Source organism: Ornithorhynchus anatinus, chromosome 2 (genome assembly GCF_004115215.2).
Source record: "Ornithorhynchus anatinus isolate Pmale09 chromosome 2, mOrnAna1.pri.v4, whole genome shotgun sequence".
Classification (NCBI taxonomy): domain Eukaryota; kingdom Metazoa; phylum Chordata; class Mammalia; order Monotremata; family Ornithorhynchidae; genus Ornithorhynchus; species Ornithorhynchus anatinus.
The window spans coordinates 130286280-130313319 of NC_041729.1; the positions used below are offsets into that span (position 1 = coordinate 130286280).

General features: G+C 43.1%; 1 protein-coding gene across 2 annotated transcripts; it reads left to right on the plus strand.

Annotated features, from left to right (window-relative positions):
* BORA (BORA aurora kinase A activator) lies at window positions 1-26213 on the plus strand. Of its 2 annotated transcripts, none has more exons than XM_007672666.3 (12): window positions 1-84; window positions 2620-2790; window positions 5425-5531; window positions 9806-9851; window positions 11313-11394; window positions 13332-13397; window positions 15079-15135; window positions 16089-16315; window positions 19575-19728; window positions 21968-22572; window positions 22919-23050; window positions 25161-26213. In XM_007672666.3, the coding sequence occupies exons 2-12, from the start codon at window positions 2635-2637 to the stop codon at window positions 25212-25214; spliced, it is 1686 nt and encodes a 561-aa protein (XP_007670856.1). In that variant the 5' UTR covers window positions 1-84; window positions 2620-2634; the 3' UTR covers window positions 25215-26213. The 2 variants fall into 2 exon arrangements, with proteins under 2 accessions (XP_007670856.1, XP_007670855.1); XM_007672665.2 differs by having other exon boundaries at window positions 3-62.
* The last annotated feature ends 827 nt before the right edge of the window (window positions 26214-27040 follow it).

Consider the following 27040-nt stretch of genomic DNA (forward strand, 5'->3'; position numbering starts at 1 on the left):
CCGCGGGCTCCCGGCGCGGGGCTGGCGACGCCCCCAAGTGTGGCTACCTCCGGGACCGGCGGGTAAGAATCACGCTGGGCTTTGGTAAGCGCTTACTCGGTGCTGAACACTCACTGTTCTGAGCGCTGGGGGAGGCGCAGGGTCATCACGTTGTCCCACGTGAGCTCACAGTTAATCCCCATTTTATAATAACAATGTTGGTATTGGTTAAGCGCTCACTATGTGCAGAGCACTGTTCTAAGCGCCGGGGGAGATGCAGGGTCATCAGGTTGACTCACATGAGGCTCACAGTTAATCCCCATTTTATAATAATGTTGGTATTGGTTAAGCGCTTACTCTGTGCACAGCATTGTTCTGAGCGCTGGGGGAAATACAGGGTCATCAGGTTGTCCCACGTGAGCTCACAGTTAATCCCCATTTTATAATAATAATGTTGGTATTGGTTAAGCGCTTATTATGTGCAGAGCACTGTTCTAAGCGCTGGGGGAGGCGCAGGGTCATCAGGTTGTCCCACGTGAGGCTCACACTTAATCCCCATTTTATAATAATAATACTGTTGGTATTGGTTAAGCGCTTATTATGTGCCGAACACTGTTCTAAGCTCTGGGGGAGATACAGGGTCGTCAGGTTGTCCCACGTGAGCCTCACAGTTAATCCCCATTTTATAATAATAATGTTGGTATTGGTTAAGCGCTTACTATGTGCACAGCATTGTTCTAAGCGCTGGGGGAGATGCAGGGTCATCAGGTTGTCCCACGTGAGCTCACAGTTAATCCCCATTTTATAATAATAATAATGTTGGTATTGGTTAATCGCTTACTATGTGCAGAGCACTGTTCTAAGCGCTGGGGGAGATACAGGGTCATCAGGTTGTCCCATGTGAGTCTCACAGTTAATCCCCATTTTCCAGAGGAGGGAGCTGAGGCCCAGAGAAGTGAAGTGACTTGGCCACAGTCACCCAGCTGACAAGTGGCAGAGCTGGGATTCGAACCCATGACCTCTGACTCCCAAGCCCGGGGTCTTTCTACTGAGTCACGCTGATACAAGGTCATCGGGTCGCCATTCACTCAATCGTATTAATCGAGTGCTTACTATGTGCCGAGCACTGTACTAAGCGCTTGAAATGGACAGTTGGGCAACAAGAGACAATCCCTGCCCAGCGACGGGCTCTGCAACAGATAGGGACAATCTCGGGCTCACAGGTCTAAACGGTTGTCCCACGTGGGACAACACAGTCTTCGTCCCCAATTTCCAGATGAGGTAACTGAGGCACAGAGAAATGAAGTGACTTGCCCAAAGTCGCACAGCTGATAAATGGCGGAGCCGGGTTTAGAACTCATAATCTCATACTCCCAAGCCCGGGCTATTGCCACAATGAGCCACGCTGCTTCCCTAGATGAAACGCGAAGGCCCTGAGATCATTCAGTCGTATTTATTGAGGGCTTACCCTGTGCAGAGCACTGTGCCAGCGTTCCCCTCCTCCCCCTCCATTAGTATTTACGGATAATGCCAATTTAAACGTGAATCTTCTCTAACCTTGGCTTCAACAGTTCTCTTCTTGATTCTGTTTATCGTGATTATGTTGTCTTGTTTTTGTCCGTCTGTCTTACCCAATTAGACTGGAAACCCATCATTGGACAGGGATTGTCTCTCTCTCTCTTGCTAAATTGTACATTCCAAGCGCTTAGTACAGTGCAGAGCACATAATAAGCGCTCAATAAATACTATTGAATGAATGAATGAATATTAAGCAACGGATAATCCAGCCATCGGATTCTGGCCCAAAATCATAGTGAATGCATACTGAGTCTGTGTCCTCCCCAGGCCCCACTGGAAAACAACTTTTGGTCCCAGCAGTTTTGAATTCTCGACTGGAAGCTTGCGGGCAGGGAATGTGGCCACCAACTCCCCAGTGCCTCCTTTTACGGCACCTTCTGCGCACAGAAAGAAACCACAAACTGACCCATTTCCTGCCCACGACGAGCTCAACCTTCAAACCTATAATAATGTTGGTATTTGTTAAGCACTTACTATGTGCAGAGCACTGTTCTAAGTGCTATATTGGAATAGGGTGTTACCATCCACTGGGAAAGGAAGGACTCTCCCACCCGACGGGCCTGACAGACTGACCCTACATTTCACCAGCAGGGATTGTGTCTGTTTGTTGTTGTTATTATTATTATTATGGTATTTATTAAGCTCTTACTATGGGCCAAGCACTGTTCTAAGCGCTGGGTAGATACAGGATAATCAGATTGTCCCACTTGGGGCTCACAGTTTTAATCCCCATTTTCCTGATGTGAAGAAGTGAAGTGGCGTGCCCAAGGTCACACAGCAGACAAGTGGCGGAGCCGGGATTAGAACCCATGTCCTCCGACTCCCAAGCCCAGGCTCTTTCCACTGAGCCACGCTGCTCGTTGTACTCTCCCAAATGCTTAGGCCAGTGCTCTGCACACAGTAAGTACTCGATAAATACAATTGACCGACTTGTTGATTTGACAGATAAGTAGTCTCAAAACCACAACCAGACCGCTTCTACCGATCGACATGCTCTTTTTATACATATATATGGATTATTCGCGCAAAAGACCGATTTTAAAAGATATGCTTTTCTTTCAGGAACAGTTGTGTGCTATGGGAGATGTTAAGGAAGCTAAAATTCAAATAACTCCAGAAACTCCAGGACGGGCTACGGTCTTAAATCCTTTTGAAAGTCCATCGGATTATTCTATGCTACAAGAGCAGATCGTTTCCAGTCCTTCTGTTTTTAAGTCGACAAAATCTTCAGCAGTAAGACTCGTTCATGAGTATTTGCAGATCATACAAATTTAAACATGAATCGTAGGAAACACGTGATCTAACCATCGGATTCTCGTACTGAGTCCGCATCTTCACCATGCTTCTGCCGGAGCATAATTTAGGTCACAGCAGTTTTGAATTCTAGACTGTAAATTTGTAGGCATGGAATGTGTCTACCATCTCCCCAAATTCTTAATATATTGTTCTCTGCACAGTAAGCGATCAACAAATGCACGATTGACTGATCGCTTTATGGGCGGGGAACATATGTGCTAATTCTGTCTCACTGTACTCTCCCAAATACTTAGTACAGTGCTCTGCACATAGTAAACCCTTTATAAATACCATTGATTGTGCGAATGGTGAAAGTGTTCAAAAATCACTGTCCTAGCATTAAATACATAGTAGCACTACTAAAATTTACCGGGCTAAAATGTTTCATTTGTGGATTCTTTGCTTAATGGAAATATGTAACACGAATGCATTTGTGGGAATTGAACTGTGCAGTCGGTTCTTCCGTAATCAGAGTTTACGTTATTGATGGAGGCAATGGGTTTAGAAAATCTTTTCCGAAACTGTGTCTGCCTAGACCACTCTGCAGTGCCAACTATGTGCCAAGGCACTGTACTAATTGCTGGGGTAGATACCACATAATCGGTTTGGATGCATTCCCTGCCCCATGTAGGGCTCACAGTCCCCATTTTACCGATGAGGTTAGTTAAGCACAGAGAAGTGAAGTGACGTGACCAAACTCATACAGCGGTCAAGAGGTGGAGCTGGGATTAGAACCCAGGACCTCTGATGCCTAGATCCCTGCTCATTCCATTTGGCGGGGCTGCTCTTTGCAGTCTTTCTTTTGAAAGAAATTTTGTGGTGGTGATCTTTGGAAGATCCCAAGCAGTGCTCCAGTTAACATACCGCCGCGAAGCGGTGTTTTACTTTGCTGAGCACCTGAAGCCAGGTGTGCTGTAATAGAAGTTTTTCTTAGCGAGGGGTGACTTGACAGCATAATTGTCAGGTTATCAGAGACCTGACTGGTATAGATTTTGTCAGCCAGCTCTGCGAAATAGAGGATCCGCTAGTTTGATGTACTGGAAGGAATCGATCTTTTTTCTTGGTTAACTTACAAAATCCCTTTAAATTATTTGCACTTACTTCTCTTAAACATGCCATCCCATCGTGTTGTGGGTGGGGAACATATGTGCTAATGTGACAGAATCCCGGGTTGGCTAGTTCGCTGACCTAACTTGCTAATGCATTTTTTTAAAAAGTAATATCAATATTATGAGAAATTATTTCCAAAAGACCTGATTTTAAAAAAATTAAAGGCCACCTAAACTGATTAACCCTGGTAACGCCATCTAAAAAATTCAAGACATTGCTCTAGCTTTTAAGTATGAAATTTATGCTCATTCTAGGGATTGCTTCCTCCTGAGAACCTAATTTTATGAAAAATTCACAACTCTACAAATGTAAGCTCTGTCTTGAATCAGTTTCAATTTATTTTTTTTTGAGGTACCTAGGCCCCACACTGAGGGACTCTAGTCATTGGTTAACGATCCAGAACCATCAGACCCTGCTATGATACTAGCACCACCCTGATAGATCCACAATATTTCATTTTTGAGTGTTTAGCTAGGATTGAATTATTTCTAATATTTCTGGTACTTTTAATGCTCCTAGTGTTCAAAAAACAATCAAAGGAGACACTTAAAACGGGCAATTGAGTTGGCTTTAGTGGTTAAGGAGCGTAGCTGGGCTCTTGGAAAGGTGGAAGGTTAACCTAGGAGACGATTCAAACAGGTGAAAGGGTAACCAAGGGTAACCTAGGCAGCGACATTCGGAGCCCAGGATGTATGGTGGTAATATTTTCTTCTGGATGAAATGCGCCTTATTAATGGAAGAAAAAATTCAGGGACACGTTCCCTGGCCACAACGAGCTTACACTAAGACTCTAAGGAGCGGCTAATTCAGGGTAAACAATTTTGAGTACTAGTGGGAAAATATTTGACCTGTGAAAGATAGGGTGAAAGGGTTTTGTTCAGGTTCAAGATCATCTGAGTTTGTTTTGTCTAGAGGAAAAGGAACATATCTGGCTTTTCCCCAGCCTAATATCTGTAGGCAGGCCATTTCAAGTTTTTGCTTCCCTCCTCCAAGCCCCACCCCCTCCCTTTTTTTTTTTCCTGCCGAAACTGGTTTTAGCTCCAGCCACTCCAGCTATCAGCTACCGTGGCAGTGTCTGACTGGAAATGGGTAGAACCTGACTTTTCAGGGTTTAATGAGATTAAGCCAAAGCCCCCGGGACCATTTATTCAGACCCTACTTTATTTGTCCTGTAAAAACATGGTCCTTCAGATCCTGTTTTGGTGGTGTTTGTTGTTGCTTTTTTTTTATAAAAAAAAAAGGGGGGGAATGGAGAAGAACGGGTTGGTCCGATTTAATTGCCGTCTCTTCTTTATTACATAAGTTGACTTAAAGCTCCCCAGAGAAAGATCAATTTCTTATGTTATTTTGCAGAGCGCGATTGTTGACGTTGCACTTTTAAGGAGACTGTTGTTATTAGTTTTGGCGGGGTGATAAAAGTTATAAACCTAGTTGTTCACGATTTCACTTTCTTTTCTTAAGACTCCAGGGAAATTTAGATGGTCTATTGATCAACTAGCCGTGATAAATCCTGTGGAAATAGATCCAGAAGACATTCACCGTCAGGCCTTATATTTAAATCGTTCCCGGTAAGTTTTCATTTCTAGTGATTAAGTGAAATACAGAGTAATAGAAAGTAGACCTATTGTCGCTTGTCTGCTGTGTGACCTTGGGCAAGTCACTTAACTTCTCGGTGCCTCAGTTACCTCGTCTGTACAATGGGGATAAAACTCTGAGCCCCATGTGGGCCTTGGACTGTGCCCAACCTGATGAGTCGTATCTACTCCAGCTCAGTGCCTGGCACATAGTTAGCACCTAACAAATGCCATAAAAAGCTAGAAGTTGAGTAAGACCCTCATCCGCAGAAGGCTAGGGTCGCTTTTTTGATCGGGTAGATATGTTGTTTCGAAAGGAAGATATGAGTGGCCCCAAGATATACGGTGCCTTAGCTTTGCATAGGGGATTTGTTCCTCCAGATATTTTGGTTCTCTCCTGCTCCCAGAGAGGGTTTCCTTTTCCAGTGTTCTTGCTAGAAGAGGAGCAGGAGAGCTTCCCACGCTGTGCAGAATTGCTTCTCATGGTATTTGTTAAACGCTTACTATGTTCCAGCCACTGCATTAACTGCTGGGGTGGAGACAAGCAGATCGGGTTGGACAAATTCCCTGTCCCAGTGTGGGCTCACGGTCTTGATCCCCATTTTACAGATGAGGTTAACTGAGGCCCAGAGAAGTGAAGTGACTTGCCCAAGATCACACAGCAGGCAAGTGGCGGGACTGGGATCAGAAACCATGCCCTTCTGACTCCCAGGTCCGTGCTCCATCCACTAGGCAATGGGGATTGATCCGGGATGGAGAGAGGGTCACAGTCCTCCGGGATGGTTGGAGAAGCGGAGAGCCCTGGGACTCCTGCCATTCCCAGAAGGAATCTACTTCCGTAGAAACCCTTTGTGCTGGAGTGAGCCCTTGAGTCTGGGTAGAGAAGACTCCATCCCAGAGCAACGGGGCTTCTCCCGATGGACTCGATGTGTATTTCAACAGGAGATTGGCCGATTGCTACAACATGGGTTTTGCAAATTACTGACGCGTCGTTAGGCAGTCTTTTCTGGATGTCTGCATGAGGTCTCTGCACACAGTATACCAGTTATTATAGCGGAAACATCAGGTGGAAGTCTACGGTATGGAATCTTATTCCACTCTTTTCAGTTATCAGAGGATTCGTGGCAGCCAGCGATATTTACGTCGACGAACTCTAGCGGTTGAAGTTTTACTTCTGTTCAGCGCTCTTTATGGAGCGGTGAACTTGGCAGGAAGATCCAAGTAAAAAGACTCCGACTTTTGTTCGGCTCACTGTCTTTCGACACTTCTCTTCCTCTGCCACTATTCCTTTTGCCAGATTTCAGTTAGCTTTATCCGTTTAGAAATTACCCAACTTTGGCTTGACCCTTGGGAATTCTACATGAGTAACAATTAATGTTTTTGGTAATTACTGCCAAATGATGGTTCTCTTTTAGAAAGGGGCATGTGCTAATTGCCAGTGAAGGTCATATATCCTTTTATGTACTCTCCCAAGCGCTCGGTACAGTGTTCTGTATGCAGTAAGTGCTCATTCAATACGATTGATTGACAAGAATTATAGGAAGAGGAAGACAATCCCAGTTTTACGCCAAGTTAGTAGTTGCCGCACATTGCTAGAAAAGACATGCTGTGAAGTTACCAGAAAGGAGAATGAGGTTTTCTTTAATATATAAAGCATTTCCTGGATCTATAAGGTTCGAAGAGGGAAGATCGGTGTTAGAAAATTTCTTGCCAGATTTCCCGTTCACGATTTTGAATATCCACACTCAGTTTTCTGAAGGCTATGTTGAGAACATATGCTTTGTTGGTTTTTTATGGTCTTTGCTAAATGCTTACTATGTGCTAAGCACTGTAATACGTGCTGAGGTAGGTAGAAACTAATCAGGTTAGATAGCAGCATGGTTTAGTGGAAAGAGCATGGGCTAGGAAGTCAGAGGTCGTGGGTTCTAATCTTGTCAGCTGTGTGACTTTGGGCAAGTCACTTAACTTCTCTGTGCCCCAGTTACTTCATCTGTAAAATGGAGAAGACTGTGAGCCCCACGTGGGACAACCTGATGACCCTGTATCTACCCCAGCGCTTAAAACAGTGCTTGACACATAGTAAGCGCTTAACAGATATCATCATTATTATACAGTCCATGTCTCCCGTGGGACTCACAGTTTTAATCCCCGTTTTACAAATGAGGCCCAAAGAAGTGAAATAAGAATAATAATAATGATGGCATTTGTTAAGTGCTTATTACGTGCAAAGCACTGATCTAAGCGCTGGGGGGATACAAGGTGATCGGGTTGTCCCATGTGGGGCTCACAGTCTTAATGCACATTTTACAGATGAGGTAACTGAGGCACAGAAAAGTTAAGTGACTTGCCCAAAGTCACACAGCTGACAAGCGGCGGAGCCAGGATTTGAACCCATGACCTCTGACTCTCCAGCCCATGCTCTTTCCACTGAGCCACGCTGCTTCTCTAATGACTTGCCCAAGGTCACCCAGCAGACCAGTGGTGGAGCCGGGATTAGAACCCATGACCTTCTGACTCCCAGGCCTGTGCTCTATCCACTAGGCCACCCTGTGTCTATGGATATGCTTATCCATAGCCACAGATAATCCTCCGCCATTCAAGCCATAGGCAGAATCAACAAGTTCCTTTTGACAATAGGACGGCATTGTGCTTCTCCATCACTCTTTCGTTTTTTCAGTAGCACTGCCCGTGGAACTTAATTATAATAGTAAATTTCAAGTTATTCCATTTAGGCTCCCTGTGTTATTGTAAATTCACTGAAAAACAGTTTGTCGTCTCGTTACCAGAGTAACTCTGAGCGGTCCCGCTAGCTCGAAACAGGGTTACAGTGCTTTGTTTCATTACCGCAAATTTATTTGAATTTCACCAGGTGTGATGCAAACCCTAGACCGGTGCTTGGCACATAGTAAGCGCTTAACAAATACCATCATTATTATTATTATTATTATTACCTAAACCCCTCTAGTCCATAAGCCTTGTTCCCAACCAACAGGATTTTTCCTGCCACGGGTACATTCGGGAAATCTTGGGAAATGCCTCCTCACCTTTTTTAATTGTTTTTTATGTACTTAAGTAATCACAGGTCGCTTTTACACTGAGGAGGTTAATTGGTGGTATTGAGCGCTAACCATGTGCAGAGCACTGTACTAAGCGGTTGGGAGAGCATATCAAAGTTGGTAGGCACGTTCCCTGCCCAGAACGAGCTTATAGTCAAGAGGAAAATTATGAAAATCACGGAATTACGCCAAGTACCTTCAGCTTTGCCACAAAGTGGGTTTTGTACAAAACAATATTGCGGAATTTTCTGACAATTACCCTTCCCCACTTCAAAGCCTTTTCGAAGGCCCATCTCTTCCAAGAGGCTTTCCCTGACTAAGTCCTCCTCTCCTCTTCTCCGTCTCCCTTCTGGGTCACCCTGACTTTCTCCCTTCATTCATCTCCCCCTCCCAACCCCTCAGCACTGATGTACATATCCATAATTTACATATTTTTACTCATGTCTGTCTCCTCCTCTAGACTAAACTCACTGTGGGCAGGCAGGAAATGTGTCTGTTTATATTGTCCTCTCCCAAGCTCTTCGTATAATGCTCCGCACAGTAAGCACTTAATAAATACTATTGACAAGTAGGGAATGATTGTCTGACAGTGGTGTCTGCATGCAGTGCTATGTCAGAATCAATCAGTGATATTATTGAGTTTTTACTCTGTGCAGAGCATTGTGCTCAGCGCTTGGGAGAGAACAGTATGACAGACTTGGTAGGCACATTTCTGCCCACAGGGAGCTCCCACGTGAAAGAAATGGTTTTGCAAACACGTGCAGCGTCCAGCATAGCATGAATGCTACAACCTGAAATTTGGGGAGGAGGAGATTCTGCAGATTCATTAGTGACTTGAAGCAGTGTGGCCTCGTGGAAAGAGTCAGAGAACCTGGACTCTAATCCCAGCTCTGCCACTTGCCTGCTGTGTGACCTTGGGCGATTCACTTTAACTTCTCTGTGCCTCAGTTTTCTCAACTGTAAAATGGGAATGAAATACTTGTTCTCTCTCCTATTTAGATTGGGAGCCCCATGTGGGAACAGGGACTTTTGTCCGACCCGATTAACTTCTGTCTACCCCAGTGCTTAGAACAGTGCTTGGTACATGGAAAGTACCTATTATTATTATAATTATTATCATCGTCATTATATTTTGTCCTTTGAAAGTGAGACTTATGGTTTTGAACTTAATTAGATGAAGTAACGACTTGGTTATTTCTTTGAATTTTCTAGGATAGATAAAGATGTGGAAGACAAAAGACAAAAAGCCATTGAAGAGGTAAATCTATTTAACTTCTGTTTAGAAATGAGTCGGTTACACTTGTTCTGTACAAATAAAATGGGAACCAGGTCAAGGGGGAGCATGTTGAAATGAAGCCTGATGCTTCACCCCAGTTTTGAAAGTAACAAAACGCCAACCCCACCGGTACAGTGCAGGCAGCTCTGATTGTTTAGTTACATTGTGTACTTGCTTTAGCCTGAGAAATAGCCTGTGGGCAACATTCCCCCACATGAGAATATCAAATACAAATTGGTTTGAAATGTTTACACTATGGAGATTACCATTACTCCTGTAAATTGGAGAATCTAAAACAGTCCTGCGGGCCATTAGTCCGGAAGTACAGAGAAAAGAACTGCTGGTCTTTTTGTCATTGGTGATGCTTAAATGTTCAGGGTGGTTTTCTTTTTCAGTATCCATCATTGAAAATAGCTGCAGTCATAACATTAATGTGAGCCTTGAATATTCCTTTACATCAGATTTCTATGCTGCTTTTTCTTTCCATTTGAAAGATGGCGAGAGGATTAGGATGAAACATCCCTGCAACATTTCTGATATGTCTCTTTTGAACCATCTTTTAAACCTCTGAAAGGAAGGGGGGGAAAATATCTCTACTATAGTGAATTAACCTTACATTCAATAAGTGTAAATGTGATTCCAGAATCTCTTTCCTTTTTCTTTTTCACTTTTAGGTCTCTGTAGCTCATTAACGTGTTTTAAAAAGTTCCCTGAAAATGGAATTATATTTCAAGAGAATTATGCACTTCAGTAGTGAAATCATTTTTGACCTGGAGCAAAATTTTACTAATCATTTGTTTTTTAGTACGTCCTTATTTCCAGCAGTTAATTACCATTTGGTCATTTATGGGAATTTTGGCATGCATGCATTAATATCATTTAAATCAGGAAACTGCTGAGAATAGACCTGCCTGTTGTGTGACAGATATTTAGGTGTCAATTGGCTCAGTAGGCTAATATACCACTCTTAACTTAGGTCCGTTTGTCAACTTGATGACAAACTGACAACTGATCAGAGAAGCAGTATGGCCTAGTGTAAAGAGCATGGATTTGGGAGTCGGAGAACCTTTGTCCTAATCCCGACTAAATCGCCTGTCTGCCGCTATGTGACCTTGGGCAAGTCACTTAACTTCTCTGTGCCTCAGTCACCACATCTGCCAAATGGGTTTATTAAGACTGTGAGCCCCGCATGGTACATGGACTGAGTCCACCTTTATTATCTTTTGTCTGTCCCAATGGTTGGTTCAATGCCTGGCACATAGTATTTAATAAATACCGTTAAAAAAACCCCAAAAAACCCTATTATGTTAAATGCAGTTCTTTTACATTTACTTTATGCATGAGCCAACTAACAATCAAGTGGTTTATCGGGTGAAAAGTATAGTGTGATGATTACATGTTAATCATATGTATATTATACAGTTAATTATGTATTTTCCCTAGTTTTTCACCAAAAGTGTCATTGTTCCTTCTCCTTGGACTGATCATGAAGGAAAGCAACCTTCGCAATGTCATTCTAGTAAATGTAAGTGTGCACAGTATTCTTTCAAATAATTTGGTCCAAGAAGTTGGTGTACTACGGAAAAGTACTAGAGTAAATACCATATTTTAACCAAGATAACTCTCTGGCTACACTACCAGAACGATTGCAGATGGAGGTGGGGGCGTTCTCAGAGAGATGTGTCCATGGTGGTGCTATGGGTTAGGCATAAGACAAGTACTAGAATATTCTAGAAAGTACTAGAATAAGAATTGAGATATGTGGACACCATCCCTGGAACTGCCACTGCCTAAATTTACCCAACTGCTGAGTATTTGTAATGCAATGTAAATCACAAGTTTTTCAGTGACTCTATTCAGTGTCGCTTTTGTGGAATACAAATATAAACTATCATGATGCTCGCTCAGGACAATTCCTCTCCCTACCTTCAAAGCTTTGTAGAAGGCACATCTCCTTCAAGAGGCCTTCCATGACTAAGTCCTCCTTTACTTATTAATGTCCTTCTCCACTTCTAGAATATAAGGGGAATCCAATGAGGGAGATCCGATTTGAGGGTGCCGATGACACCGAAATCTGATTTTCAAAAACTCTTTCCCAAGTCCTGTCCCAGTTCTCCCCGAAACTCCCCTGGCTGCCTCTCTCCTCAATTCTTCTGCTGTTGGGTACCTTTCTATAGAAACTCTTAGCCATTTGTGGAGTTTCCCGATACCCAACTGGTATTATGAAGTATTAGTTTAGATAGCAGTAGCGATGCTTGTTTTTTTCATATTGGAAGTGGAGCATTTTAGTGACGTGCTGCATCTCTTTAAAACCTGCAGCCTAGGTCCCTCTATGTTACATTTTCTCTAGTGGTCTCCTTTTCAAGTCAGTAACTAAAACAATCTCTAGCTTTTAGTATATTCATTCAATCGTATTTATTGTGCGCTTATTGCGTGCAGAGCACTTTACCAAATGCTTGGAAAGTACAGTCCAGCAACAAATAGAGACAATCCCTACCCAACAACAGGCTCACAGTCTAGAAGTATATCTTTCAAAGTGCCGAAGAGTATTTTAAATGTGATGCATTATTAACCTGTTTATGTGATTTATTAAAAGTATCTTTAGATAATATTTTAATTTTCACGTGCCTTTTATCAGAACCTTGCTGAATGCCTCATGAACAGTGTTTCAAACTCACAACTTTAGCATGTTTGATTTTTCCTGAAGCATTGAGACCAGGGGAGTCACTTAAAGGAGTCACTGAAGGTGGTCCTGAGTGAATAAATGGTGAAATGAAGAGTAGAATATTGCATTCCTGATTTGTGACCGAGAAGCCCATGGTCCTTTTCAATTTAAGGAAAATTAAAATTACACCTCAGCTCAGTGCAATCATTCCAATTTGCAGTAAAGACTAACATCTTTTCATCCGTGTTTCATTCCAATTAGAACTCTTGGAATCTGGGCAATGAAAGCGATCACCAGATTTCCTCTACGATGACGGAAATGGTGTATAAAAATTAAGTAGCTTTCAGTCTATTCCTGAAGAGTGATTTTCCAAAATTCTAACCATTCTAATAAACATTGCAAAATGAAACTTTGGAAATGGATACTGTAGAAGTGTTTGACTTCGGGTTAGACCTTTTCTCCCACGGCATGGGTACACTCGGTTCAGCTCTAACCTGGGACTTATGTTCCTGAAGAAACCCAGTATTAAGGAAACCTGAGCTAAAACTATTTGCCCTGTCCAGTGTCATATTCATTTGCACAACTTCTGCTTCTGGTGTTGCAATTGCATACTGTCCTGATTAGAAACGTTATTATTATTTATTCGTTACTATGCAACACTTGCATTGGTGAAATATTGCAAGGGTTGTTTTTTTTTCCACCATAACGTAAAATTTACTTCCGCTTTCTATGCACTCCTAACTGTGGCTCAAGTTTTTCAGCTCTTGTACTGATTAACATTAGAAAATGTCTTACAGGTATAGATGTAAATAGTGTTTCTCCAATTGGAAGAGAACTATCACTTCATTCTGGAAAAAGCAATGGTAGGTTTTAAAAATAGGCTTAACTTCTATTTTTCAACTTTTTAAAAAGACGCTGGTTCACCTGCTTGTATTTCTTTGAAATGTATTTATCTCTGATAGAGATTCAATTGCAGCTTATTTTTTTTTTTAAAACCTGCTAGGATCCTGAACTGACACCTTCTGGTTGATTCCTAGGGAATGTGTTATAAAATCATAGGATTTCAATGTGTGAAAGATTCCACCCCCTTTAGCCTCTGTGGTCATCTCCCAGGAGCTTCATAGGTTCTGTACTTGCATTTGTGCTTTACGGACCCAATCAGTCAAAGAGAAGCAGTGTGCCTAGTGGAAAGGTCACGGGCCTGGGAGTCGGGGACCTGGGTTCTAATCCCAGCTCCGCCACTTGTCTGCCGTTTGACCTTGGATAAGTCACTTCACTTCTCCATGCCTCAGGTAATCTCTATCTGTAAAATTGGGATGAAAATTATGAACCCTAATGAGACGAGGACTCTGTTTAACCCAATTATCCTCTCTCTAGCCCAGTGCCTAAAACGGTGTTTAATACAGAGTAAGCGTTTAGCAAATACCATTAAAAAAAAAGGTGTTTGAGTGCTTGCTGTAAGTAGAAGATAGGGGAAGCAGCATGGCCTAATAGCAAGAGCATGGGATTCAGAGGATGTAGGTTCTAATTCCGGCTCCACCACTTGTTGGCTGTGTGACCTTGGGCAAGTGACTTCTCAGTTACCTCATCTGTAAAATGGGGATTACGACAGTGAGCCCCATGTGGGACATGGACTCTGTCCAACCTGATTACCTAATATCTACCCCAGCGCTTAGAACAGTGTCTGGAACATAGTAAGTGCTTAACAAATGCCATTATTATTATTATAGAAATAAGCACTTTAAATGAGTTCTCACCATTGTTCTTGTAAGCTTAGCCCTGTTAGAATAAAAACAAATGCTGAACTACTGAAGAATGTGTATTCTCTTCACCAATTGGTGGCATTTTTGACTAACTGAAGTTAAAGAGGAGTTTAGGAGAGAGAAGTTCTGTTTTGGATTGGTTGAGTTTGAGTTGCCAGCAGAACAACCAAGTAGAGTGAAGAGGAATTGACAGATTGTAGGTAAAGTGAGAGGAGAGGGATGGAGAAGTAGGTAGCTTGGGAGTTTCCAATAAACATAATAGATAAAGCCTTGTGAGCTGATGCATGCGTTTAAAAATTTTATTTGTGCCGTCCAATTGACTTGGGCAACCATTACCCATAGATCCTGTATTTCCTTATCCTCTTACTCTCATCCCTGGGTTTGGGGAACTACTTAAGGCAGTTAGCACTGTAACAGGGGGTGGGAAAATGTTAAGATGACAGGAATTATTTTAAGCTCAAACAGAGGTACCGATATCAGGGTTCTTAGACGGACCTATAGATGAGAACTGGTTCTGGTAAGAACTGGACTGTTGATATTTTCCCTAACTCATTCTAAGTAGCCTTCGATAACCCATGTTTGCCTCATGGGGTGAAACCATGAGCTTAAAATAAGACTTTCCCAGTGCACCACCAGATCAGTTACTTCACTCTTATACCAGTCACATGAAAGTCTAACCATGTTAGAATTTCTTCTAAGTCCAATATTTGTTTCATTTTAAATGTGGATGTGTCAGCCTCTGCAGTTTCCATGGTTGTTTGATATATATTTTCTATTGCAGCTGCTTGTCAGACCCTGTTGTCTTTGCCTGTGGATTTTAATTTAGAGAAAATATTAGGTAAGCGCTGTACTGAATACTCTAATATCAAAACAGCTCTGTATATGCATGTACAAGTGAATTTCAACTAAATAGTGCACTCTATGGCATTTTATTCATATTGTTCTATTTATACATTAGGGTGCCACAGTGGAAAGCGACTGTAGCTTAGCTTACGGGAAATTCATGGAAATATCAGTTCTCCTTGTTAGCTAGGTCCATGATGTATTTTTCCTCCCTTTCTCCTGTAAATCTTCCTCTTCCTTTCTTTCCTTTATCTTCCCAAACGTTTCTTTAGTAAAATTAGCCTTTTGGATAAAGGGACTGTCCATATTTAACAGTAACCAAAATTCTAAGTGCAAATTTAGGGATTTGGGGAGACTTTTAGATCACTCCCAATCTAAAAGAGTGAAAATTAAGTTGTGGATAGATTTTTTTTCCCCCTATTCCTTTAAACAAATTAATCAGACCATCCAGGCTATGTTCCTGGTGGGGATTGAAATATGAGACTTTAGTATTCCTATTTTTAAAGAACAGTTTGGATTAATTTATGCCCCATTGCTTTGCTTTTCCTTTTATCATTATTCTCAACATTTATTAAATGAAATCAATTAAAACAGTAATGAAGAAATATAAACAGAAAAGTGGCTACAGAGATGTCATGACTGGAAAGGTCAGGGAAATTAATTGGGAAAAGCCTCTTGGAGTAGCTAGAGGCCCCTTGTAAGAAGGGTTTTGAGGGGTCGGGGTCGGTGGTCTTTTGGTTAAACCCAGGAATGGGATGTTCCAGGTTGAGGGAAAGCATGAATGATATAGATTGGAGGTGAGAGAGCAAAATGTAGGAAGCATCACGTTCATAGGGGGCTTAGGATGCTGTTCTAGGTGTTTTTAGTTGCTGAATAGATCCTTTGGAAAGCTCTTCCGGGTCATGTTTTCAAAACTTTAACACTCCATTTTCTGTTAAATGGTTTCAGGTGACTATTTCAGAGCCGATGAATTTGAAGACCAGTCTCAAGAGAATTTAAGTTCCTCGTCCCTCAGAAGGAAGCTGTTTTTGGATGGCAAAGGAAGCATGTCTGACTGCTTGTCCCTGGCATCCCCCGAAAGTCCACAGAGTAATGTTCCTGCATCCCTCGGAGTCCTCTGTTCAATAGATTTATCTCCCGTTCCTTGTAAAAGCCCAGTGGAAACGCCTAGTTCGGTAAGAAAACCTTTCACCTTCTTGCTTTGCACATATTGGACCGTGGCGATACCCGTGGTGATATCCGGCTTTCGGCTATCAGTCGATTGATGGTGGTTATTTAGTACTTGCTGTGTGCAGAGCACCGTACTAAGCACTTGAGAGAATACAACACAACAGATTAGGAGACACGTTCCCCGCCCTTAACGAGTTTACAGACATGGGGAGGGGAGGGCTACCTGTATATGCCATGAAATGTGTAGGAAGTTGCCATCCCCAATGACCCAGCATAGGAACATGCCGAGTTCACATCATTTGGTCTCAGATAAATCACAGGTTGTGTTTTGATTGTTCCTGAATACTGCGGTATTATCCAATTAGCTGTTGATGAAACTTTTTATCAGTTTCAAAACATCAAGAGCCATAGCTTTCCCATGTGGCCTGCCTATGGGAAAGAGCACCGGCCTAGGAGTCGGAGGATCTGAATTCTAATCCCAGCTTTGCCACATGTTTGCTGTGTGACCTTGGGGAAGGCACTTACCTTCTCTGCCTTTTACAGTTGCCTCATCTGTAAAATGGGGATTCCATCCTCTCTCCCACGTGAGTCCCGTGTAGGGCAGGGACTGTGCCCAACCTGATTAACTAGTACCCGCCCCAGTGCTTGACACTTAGTCAGCCCTGAACAAATGCCATAAAAAAAAAAGAACATGTGGCTAAACAAAGTATTTGACACCTAGTAAGCGCTTAACAGTACCTTTTGAGGAAATGTGAATTTGCCAAGATGGACTCATTCTGCCAGAATTGGTCTCTGAATCAAAGAGACTGTAGAATGAAGGTGTGTTCTCCTGGCAACATGAGCCCGGCTGGGCACTGTGGGACACGGCAGCGGAAGAAAGGGCCAAGGGCCTGCATGTTTGCTTGTGTGTGAGAGGGCTACGACACAAGCTTTCCTTTATAAGAGGACAGATTAAATCTCCTAACTTCCAGAGTATTGGTGTTCTGCCCTGCTAAAATATCATTTGACAAGCCACATTTAAACCAAACCCAACACGAGGTAATTTGGGGGCAAGACGTGTGGGAGCGAGATTTCTAAACATCCACTTTATCGGGAGGTGCTTGTAAAAGCTCTTTTTAATGCAAGAATTCCTGCAATAGTCGGTTTGGACTACGATAATAAGAGATAGGTGTGTGACTAGAAGGAGAAAGATGGTTTATCACCCAAGAATGTTAGAACCTTTAGTACATAGGTGTGTTTATTTGAATTCCTCTCCTTAGCCCTTTATGTCCCGGGCCATGCTAAGCCTCCCTCGGACTCCATTACGTGTCATTATTAGGGCCAACTCCTCATTATTAGGGCCAACTCCTTGGCTTCTCCCCGATCCCGACAGACCCCGACTTCCAGCCCTCCCCTACCCTTAGGGGAGGGCTGGTCTCACATGGCCAGGAGTCTTCTCCAGCCCAGCTACTGCCTTGGGCCTGAGGGCTTATTCCTGGCAAACTGCTCTGAAATCCAGCCCAGGACCTGCTGTAATTTGGCCCTGCCTACGGCATACACGTTCTCTTTGTATATTCAACTCATCAATCAGCCGTTTCCTCCTGATGTACTTGAACTACTTCCTGCTAGATCCTATTCTCCTTATTTTGTTTGTCTTCCTCCCACGTTATACTGTGAGCACTTTGAAGGCAGGGAAGAGCTTGATTGTCTTGCTTCTGTGCTGAGTGCTTAGTATAGTGTTTCACATGTACTAGGATGTTTGGCACAAGAAACAGGTCTGCTAACTCTGGTGTGTTGTACTTTCCCAAGCGGTTAGTACAATGCTCTGCACATAGAGCTCAATAAGTACCACTGACTGTTATGTTGTACTCTCCTAAGGATTTAGTCCAGTGCTTTGCACTTCTTATGGTGTCTTGGCCGGGGAACATGTCTGCTAACTGTTGTATTCGCCAGGGGCTTAGCATAGTGTTCTGCATGTAGTAAGTGCTCAGTAAATATCGTCAATTGATTGATACCACCAATGGTGAAAAGGGAAATCTGAATCTTCATTTGTCTGGCCTGCTGTGTTAGCCAAACCGACTCTACCCCACGATCCAACTCCTGGCGTTAAACCAGTTCCTCTAGCCTCTCTCCTGTTCCCAGTGGGCTGATCCAGGAACACGAATTCAGCCCAGCAGCACTTCAGGCTGACCTGGGAACCGCATTCTCAGGAAAGACTGATGGGGACAGAGTAGCAGTCGTGGGAAGAAGAGTGGAGTAGAAGTCAGAGGATGAGGGAAATAAGAGCCGCAGTCACGGATTAAGACGGAAGGGGGAGTCAAATGCCGCCAGTGTCTCTTGTACACGTTTTAAGTGCTGCACTCGAGAAAATCGTCTTTTAATGCAACATCCAAGATCACAAATTCTCTTCCCCGTTGATTCGGGGGTTCTGTGAATTAGATTGCATTTTATGCTGCGAGGTCCTTGAGGACAGAGTTTGGCGGGCTTTTAGTTGTAATCTCCCAAGTGTTCTGTCCAGGGACTTTACTCACAAGTATTCGAGAAGTACAATTGATTACAAAATGCTTTCATCACACGCCGGCCCAGCCGACGGGCCACACGAGGTTCCACTCGAGTTGAGTTGTTTTACATTTTCTTTTTATGTCATCTCAGTTCTATGTAAACTCACAGAAATCTGAAAAAATCAAATTGTTTAGCAGACTCACTTGTAATAACATTGGGTAATTGTAGTTTGTGTGAGATACATTCCAATGGTTTTGATCGGATGCCACTTCCATGTGCATCTAGAAGTTCTGGCATGGGTTTGCCTTGCTTGCGTAGATGCTTCTTGAGTGGTCTGAAGGTCACATGATTGACAGCTGATATCTGTCTCTCTCGTTGCTATAAACTGTCCTAAGCCTCCAGGTGGCGGGGCCACGGCTGAAGAGAGGCAAAGCTTGAGACATCCTGAGACCAAAATGGGAGCTTTCTTCAGAAAGTCTGAAAAAATTCACCTACTCGTTAGCTATGAAATTTCATAGATCTTTCAGTTCTTCTTAGGATATACCTAACCGTATGTTCTAAAAATTATTTCATGAATCCTGGCAGATTCTTTAATTCTTTAACACTTGACTCTTGAAAAAGTAAAATGCACTGCACTTCTCATTGGAGATCCTATCTGTTACCTTGTGAGACCCTCAATTAAAAAAAATCGAAGGAAGAGACCCTGCAGCTATGCCGTTGTAAAATTGTTAATAACCAAGTGCTCTGTCAATGTGAGCTTTTATCGTCATCTTTTAATCCCAGGGTCAGTTTTCCTCCAGCCCTATTCGAGGAGGTGCGAGAGCGTACAGTCTGGGAAGCGTAACTAGCCCTACTTTTCCAGAGAAGTCTCCGTCAACTGCTGCCTCACCAACGTTTTCGCCAATTGCTTTTCAGATAGGGAAGACGCCACTGTCAGGTATGGCCGGTCGTAACTCCTCTAGGCATTTTAAGAGTCAGAACACTTTGTGTCAAAAGGACAGAACCAGAGAGTGGTTGTAGCACATTTCATTCCTGAAGTTCTCAGCTGAACAGTGGATGGTTTTAAATGGGCACATTTTGAAGGTTAAATGTAAACGAGAGGAATTGGCCCAACGTTTTTCAGGGAATTACTTTCACCTCGTTGGACTACAGAGTGATTCCTTCTGGAAAAATTGGTACCAGCTAGTTCCCCTCTCACCTGGGACTCACGGGCCGTGAACGGCTCAGTTGCCCTAATCCAGAGGCTTTCCTGCCCTGACTGAAGGAGGAGGAGGAGAAGGAGAAGGAGCTTTCAGCAGAGCTTGGGACTTTCAGCCCCGCTCAGCCCCTCAGTGCTGACCACAGCAGTTGGAAATTCTCGGCCTCAGGTTTTAGCAGAACATCCTCCCCATCATACCTGTAACCTCTCTCTGGACTAAGCTCATTGTGGGCAAGGAACGTGTCTACCAAGTCTGTTAGACTCTACTCTCCCAACCGCTTAGTACGGTCCTCTGCACACAGTAATCGCTAAATAAATATGATTGAATAAATGAAGGCCGTAAGCGTCCAACTTTGGAAAGCGGATCATCTCGGCTTCGAAACACCCGATCCCATCAGCAAGAGTGGTGTGCACCAAAGCGGCAAAGCCGCAAAAGTACTAAGTATTACTGCCCCAAGGCATTTTCAGTTTCATGGCCCCTGTGGCCTTTCTGGGTTTACCTGAGGTCGGATGATAGGGAACGTAACCATGGTTTGTGTGGCCGTTATTCAGTACCGGTTATTGTAAAGGTATAGGCCGTGAAAACTCTCATTTCCTCTTTTCAAAAAAAGTACAATAATCGATCAAAAATATTTATCATGCAGAGCCCTAAAGAAAGAGCTTTGGAGAATACGATACACTGAAAGCTCAGCCTAGTGGAAAAATGTGGGGATCAGGACAGCCAAGTTCTCCTTCCCGCTCCACCCCTCAGACAAGTGTCTTCACTTCTCAGGGCCTCATTTTCCCTAGCTGCAAAATAGGGACAGTAGATTGCAAGCGGTTTGATTTTTAGGACAGGGACTGTATCTGATCTGATAGCTTTGTATTTATCCCGCTGCTTACTTACCACATAGCAAAAGTTTAATACATGCCAAAATCTTTTAGGGAAGCAGTGTGGCCTAGTATGGCCAAGGGCCTGGTGATCAGAACACAGGCCCGGGAGTCAGTCGGACCTGGGTTCTAATCTCGGCTCCGCCATTTGTCTCCTATGTGTGACTTTGGGCAAGTCACTTCACTCCTCTAAGTCTCAGTTACTTCATCTGTAACTGTACTTCATCTGTAAAATGGGGTTTGAGACTGTGAGTCCCATGTGGGACGGGGACTGTGTCCAACCCTATTAGCTTATATCTACCCCAGCACTTAGAACAGTGCTTGATACATAGTAAGCACCTAACAAACACTCTTATTATTATTATATTATATTATCAGTCCAGGCTCCACCACTTGTCTGCTGTGTGGCCATGAGCAAGTCATTTAACTCCTCTGTTCCTTTGATACCTCATCTGTAAAATGGGGATTAAGATTGTGAGCCCCATGTGGGACATGGATTAGCCCTATGTACCCCACCCAGCACTTGTAACACTGCCTGGAAAATAGTAAGTGCTTAATAAATGTCACAATTATTATTATTATCCTTATTATTATTATTATTACAATAACCAGCTGTTTTATTGAACTCTCCCAAGCACTTAGTACAGTGTTCTCTACACAGTAAGTACTCAATAAATATGATTGATTCTAGAAGCAGAGTAATTTTATGGAAGAGAATGTGCAAACTTAAGAACCTTCTTGTTTAATATCGGCATTACAGTTTAATCAATGGTATCTTTTTCAATCGGTTGTATTTATTGAATGCTTACACTATGCAGAATGCTTTAGTAAGCACATGGAGGAGTACAGTAAAACAAAGTTGGTAGACCCATTCCCTGCCCACAACAGGCTTACAGTCTAGTTGCTTAATGGCAAACAAGGCCTTTAAAACTTCATAATGAAACAAATTCTTAAATGGAGGTGAAATTAGATAACTTTCATTTGCCTGACAATAGATTTACAAGTGCTAAGAAGCGTTTTCTTTGACATCACAAATGACAGACAAAATAATATCATTTCTGCCTTTATGAGCCTATTTTGTGGTCTTTTTTTTCCCCTGTCCCAATAGAGCCAGAAAAATTTACTTTTCGTTCTCCCGATGCCCCATCTGTACCAAACGCTCATGGAATTTCCAACTCCTGTACCAGAAGTCCTTATATAGATGGCTGTTCTCCAATTAAAAACTGGTCACCGATGAGTCTTGGGACATGCAGAAGAAGTGCTCAGTTTCGGACGCCTCTGATTCGTATTCCTTTTACCCTTGAGCATCACAACGAAGAAGAAGAGAAAGAGAACGCCCCGCCCACAGAATCCCCACCTACCGCGACGGATCCCGGAGTCCCCCCGCGCCCCCTGGCCGGTGACACTCTCCCACGTGACGCACGTCTCGTCGTGACCACCGTGTCCATTCCGCCCGATCAGTCCCACGCCTGCGACCACGAATCAGCGCTGTCGCAGGACGCCGAAGGTGCCAAAGAAAACAACACCGTCGATATGGTCGATCCCGTAGAGATAACAGATGAGCAAACTTGGTCCAAGGAAACGGTTGGTAACGGGAGCCTTCCGATGACTGGCTTTATGACTGGAATCGCGTTCAGCATTGAAAGTTCGCACATGTGCATGTCACCCCTTGCAGAAAGCAGCGTCATTCCTTGCGAAAGCAGTAGCATTCAGGTATGGTTTTCCTCTGAGGGGAATGCTTTATTTTGATTTTTTTTTTCATTTAAACTTTAAAATTGATAGGGTTTTTCTAGACTGAGATTGTTGGAAAAGAAAGGAAATTTTGATTTCATTATATTCTACTTTAAATTATTTTGTAATTAGAATTCAATAGGGTTTATTTTCTCCCTTTTTGTATAGTGGTGCTGCCTCAGTTTAAGCACCTGAATAGAGAGTTTTTATGTGACCTAAAATTTTGGAAATTCATTTTGAACCCTTTGCGGTACAAAAACCTCCTCTCATACTAATTCCCAGTGTAATTCGTATCCTTAATGCGGTTCTGTCTCTCTGACGTTCTCAGGTGGACAGTGGCTATAATACGCAGACTTGCGGAAACAGCATTATGGATGTAGTCGTGGGAGAGAATGGCAGTGGAGAAAACGAGCCGCTACCCTGCGAGATTCAGAGCAATCCTCAACTTTTCAAATCAAAGGTAGGTCAAACCTGTAAATGCCTGCAAAAACCACTGTGGCATTAATAGAATCCTTCCTGCGTATTCACTGCATGCCGAAATCTCGGGAGGGAAGCTTGGCTGACATTCCCTCCAGTTCTGTGGAGCTGTAGTTGGAGTTGGCCTCTGTAGTGTCTTCTTTCTCCAGTCCGATTACCTCCAACTCGTTCCTGTGGATGGGATGTGGCCACTAATTTACCCCCTTATATCTCCCCTGGTTCCCAGTAGAGGTCCCCTCCAACCCTGCCGGATTCTGGATAATATAAAAGAAAATAATAATTATGGTACTTGTTAAGCCCTTACTATGTGCCTAGCACTGTTATAAACACTGAGGTGGATAAGAGTTAACTAGGAGACACAGTCCCTGTCCCACATGGGGCTCACAGCCTTAATCTCCATTTCACAGATGAGGGAGCTGAGGCCCAGAGAAGTTAAGTGACTTGCCCTAGGTCACACCGCAGACAAGTGGGGGTGCCAGGATTAGAACTCAGGTCCTCCGGACTCCCAGGCCCGTGCTCTAAGCCACGCTGCTTCTCGATCCTCACTCTTTCTCCATCCTGTGCTTTTGTTTGTAGAAAACGCTCCGCGTCATGTGGGCAGGGTGGGTTAACAGGGCTGTAGCCCAGAAGTCTTGGATTAGGAAGACTGTGGCCTACCGTTTCCCTCCTCGGTGGAAAGAGCACGGGCTTGGGAGTCAGTGGTCATGGGTTCAAATCTGGGCTCTGCCACTTGTCAGCTGTGTGACTGTGGGCAAGACACTTCACCTCTCTGTGCCTCAGTTCCCTCATCTGTAGAAAGGGGGTTAAGACTGTGAGCCCTGTGTGGGACAACCTGATTACCCTGTATCTACCCCAGCGCTTTGAACAGTGCTGTGCACATAGTAAGTTCTTAACAAATACCAACACTATTATTATTATTATTACTTATCAGTAAGACTGCTGCTTGGGACATTTTAAAGGTGACACCTCTCGCCATCCCTCTGAGACCGCATTCACGGTGGCCACTTCTCCACTCTGTTAAAGAAGGGAGAGAAACTGTAGTCGGACCACAAGCTCGTAACTCAGCTACAGCCCCCGAGCATCTTCCCGACCCTATCCACTGAGCTCCAACACCCTCCCAGCCGGCCCAGCACAGCCCCACCACCACCCGGTGGGCTTGTGCTTGGCTCTTCCAGGAGACGTGGTTGTTTTGAGTCTGTCGGGCTGGTTGGTTGTAGGGAGCGACACTGGGACAGACACTGGGGTCCCAGTGGCCAGAAAAGCATCCACCTCCCTGAGAAACGATTTGTTAGAACCACTCCGATGCTGCTGGGTGGCTCCCCAACCATTCTGTGGAGATATCCACCTCCTATGGGTTAGTAGCCACCTCCTGAGCAGAGGATCAACACCAACTCTTGTTCATCAGAGCGCCTTTCCCTTAAGCTATTGTTTCTAGCACCTCAAGGAGGGATGATGTTCATTTCTATTTGAGGAAAATCCTAAAGTTGAATGGAGAGGGAAATATGGGCTCGATGTTAAAATGGAATTTGGGAATTAGGGGAAAGGGAAAGTCAGAAATCTTGCAGGGGGGAGCGGAGAGTGTGTGTGTGTGTATGTTTGTGTTTTTCCAGTTCCAGTGGGCTGGGGGAGGGGGCAAAAGAGGGCTTCTCTGCCACCAGTCTTCCTCTCACTTCGACTTTGAGCTATCTTTGCTCTTAAGAGAGCAAACCACAGGGTAAAGTTTGGTTAGGAGGAGAAATGTGCCACAAAATGCCATTGCTCAGAGCAGGAATCCTCCTGACTCTTGCTCCCCAAGGACAGCCCCCATCCCACTTCAAAAACAAAATCAATCAGTCAATTAGTGGTACTTACTATTGAGTGCTTATTGTGTGCGGAGCACTCTACTAAGCACTTGGGAGAATGCAATACAACAGAGTGGATAGGTTCCCTGCCCATAGCCTGCTTATTGTCGAGAGGGACCGTGTTCACTTATTGTCGAGAGGGACCGTGTTCATTTTCGCATAAGTAAACTATACCTTGTTTTGTCTCAAATGCAGTATTCCAGACTACATCTTAAACTTACTCTTTTTTTTCTTTTCTTAATTTTTGTACAGCAAGGGCAACCAACTCAAGGATACTGGGCAAAAAACTTGCCTTCGGCTCAATAGAGCGGGCCATAGATATACCCGTTTGAAAGCATATCTAATTTGCAGGTTTTATTCAGCCTGTGACCGGACCGTAACTATGATTTGGATGAAATTACCTCAGCTACATCTTGAACACTCATATAGTCCTCCCCAGTGTGAAGGGGGCACTGAAAATCAAGTGCCTGAATCGATGATGTTTACAGGAAACGGTGAAGCTTAAAAAAGCCGAGAATTCTAAGAGATCACAGATGTACCAGTTAATTCATTTTTATCATTAGTCATTTTCAAATTAACATAGAAATTACGATTTGATGCCTGAAGAAGACTGATAGAATATTGGCGAGTTTTGAGATGGTTATGGGACAAATCCAATAATTCTTCATTTTTCAATTTGGTATTACCAAGGGTAAAATACCGGCTCTAAGTGTGTAACAAATAATGAACTTTTATTTGTAATTTTGCCCTTTTAAACATTGTGCACTTTCCATCATGATGACTTGAAGGTTTTAAACGTGACTATTGACTCTAGCCTTGGCATAAATTATGAAACTACAATTTAACTGTGATAAAGACAGTAGAGCTATACCTGCAACTTTACAGTATACATTTTTTGGAGGAGTGTATTTCTAGAATATGTAGTAGGCCCTTGCAGATCATCCTTTTGAATATTTTTTATTCAGCATTATCTAAATGTTTAAGCAAACAAGGAAAAGGTTTCTAACACAAGATGTGACTTTTTAAAAACTTTAATGAAAAATTTTCAGTCTTCTTCTACCATGGAAGTATCGGGAGCTGAATCACATGGCTTTTTGCCTAAGTAACTGTTTACCACAAAATAAACATGTGTCTAATTGTGCCTTTCATGGAGTTTTAAAAACATATATATATATATATGTGTGTGTGTGTGCATATATGTATATATAAAATGTGGAGATCAGCTGGATTTATATAGTGCATTGAGGATGTTAAATTTTCACATGAAAAGAATAAAGTGTCTAAAAGTAGTTTTCCTGTTTCAAATCTTGCATCAAAAGTGAATTTAATCTTAAGCCCTTACTTTGTGCAAGCCACTGTTTTGAAGTGTTAGGGAACATACATGGAAAATTAGCCATTTAGATGTTGATGTTTAAATTGTAAGTGTACTACTTTTTCACTTTGGTTACCATGGTAAAATAGTGGATATGTGTCTAACAAATAATGAGCTGTTAAATGTAATTTTTCCCCGTACACATAGTGCACTTCCATCATGGCAACTTAAAGGTTTTAAAGATGAATATGTTAAGAACAGTTGTGGCCTAGTGGAAAAAGCATGGGCCTGCTTTTTAAGATCTTTTAAGATCGTTCTTTTCTTCCACTATCCTAAACAAGTATTTTCTTTGGCTAAAACTGTGTTGAAAAGCAGGCTAACTTTTTATTTACATAAAGCGCCCGGAAGGAGGTCACTGTGTACCTATTGTTGGGTGATCTCCTTTGTTATTTGAGTGCCGGGTTTATATAATCAAGGTTTAGGTATATGAGCAGATGTTTGAACCAGATCAACTGGGACAGAGGGAGCTTGTGTACACCCCTTTCCATGCTGATGGGTGGAAGGGGTAGAAAGCTCGAAAGCTATGCCGATTTCTATAGCAGGTGGTGTGGAAACTATAGACTTGGCTTTGTATCCATAGAGTATTCTCCTGTGGCAAACCTCCCCATCCTCCCCATCTAAAAAAAATGAATGGCATTTGAGAGCATTTTACTGTGTGCCGAACACTGCACTAAGCATTTGAAAGAGTACGATACAGTAGGGTTGTCCAGCACGATCCCCACCTTCAAGGATCAGTGCAGCCTATTGGAAAGAGTATGGG

Coding starts and splice junctions, on each gene's coding strand:
- BORA (XM_007672666.3), top strand. CDS start 2,635: ATGGGAGATGTTAAGGAAGCTAAAATTCAAATAACTCCAGAAACTCCA. Junction 11,395..13,331: donor GCAATGTCATTCTAGTAAAT/GTAAGTGTGCAC, acceptor AATGTCTTACAG/GTATAGATGTAAATAGTGTT. Junction 22,573..22,918: donor GCGAAAGCAGTAGCATTCAG/GTATGGTTTTCC, acceptor TGACGTTCTCAG/GTGGACAGTGGCTATAATAC.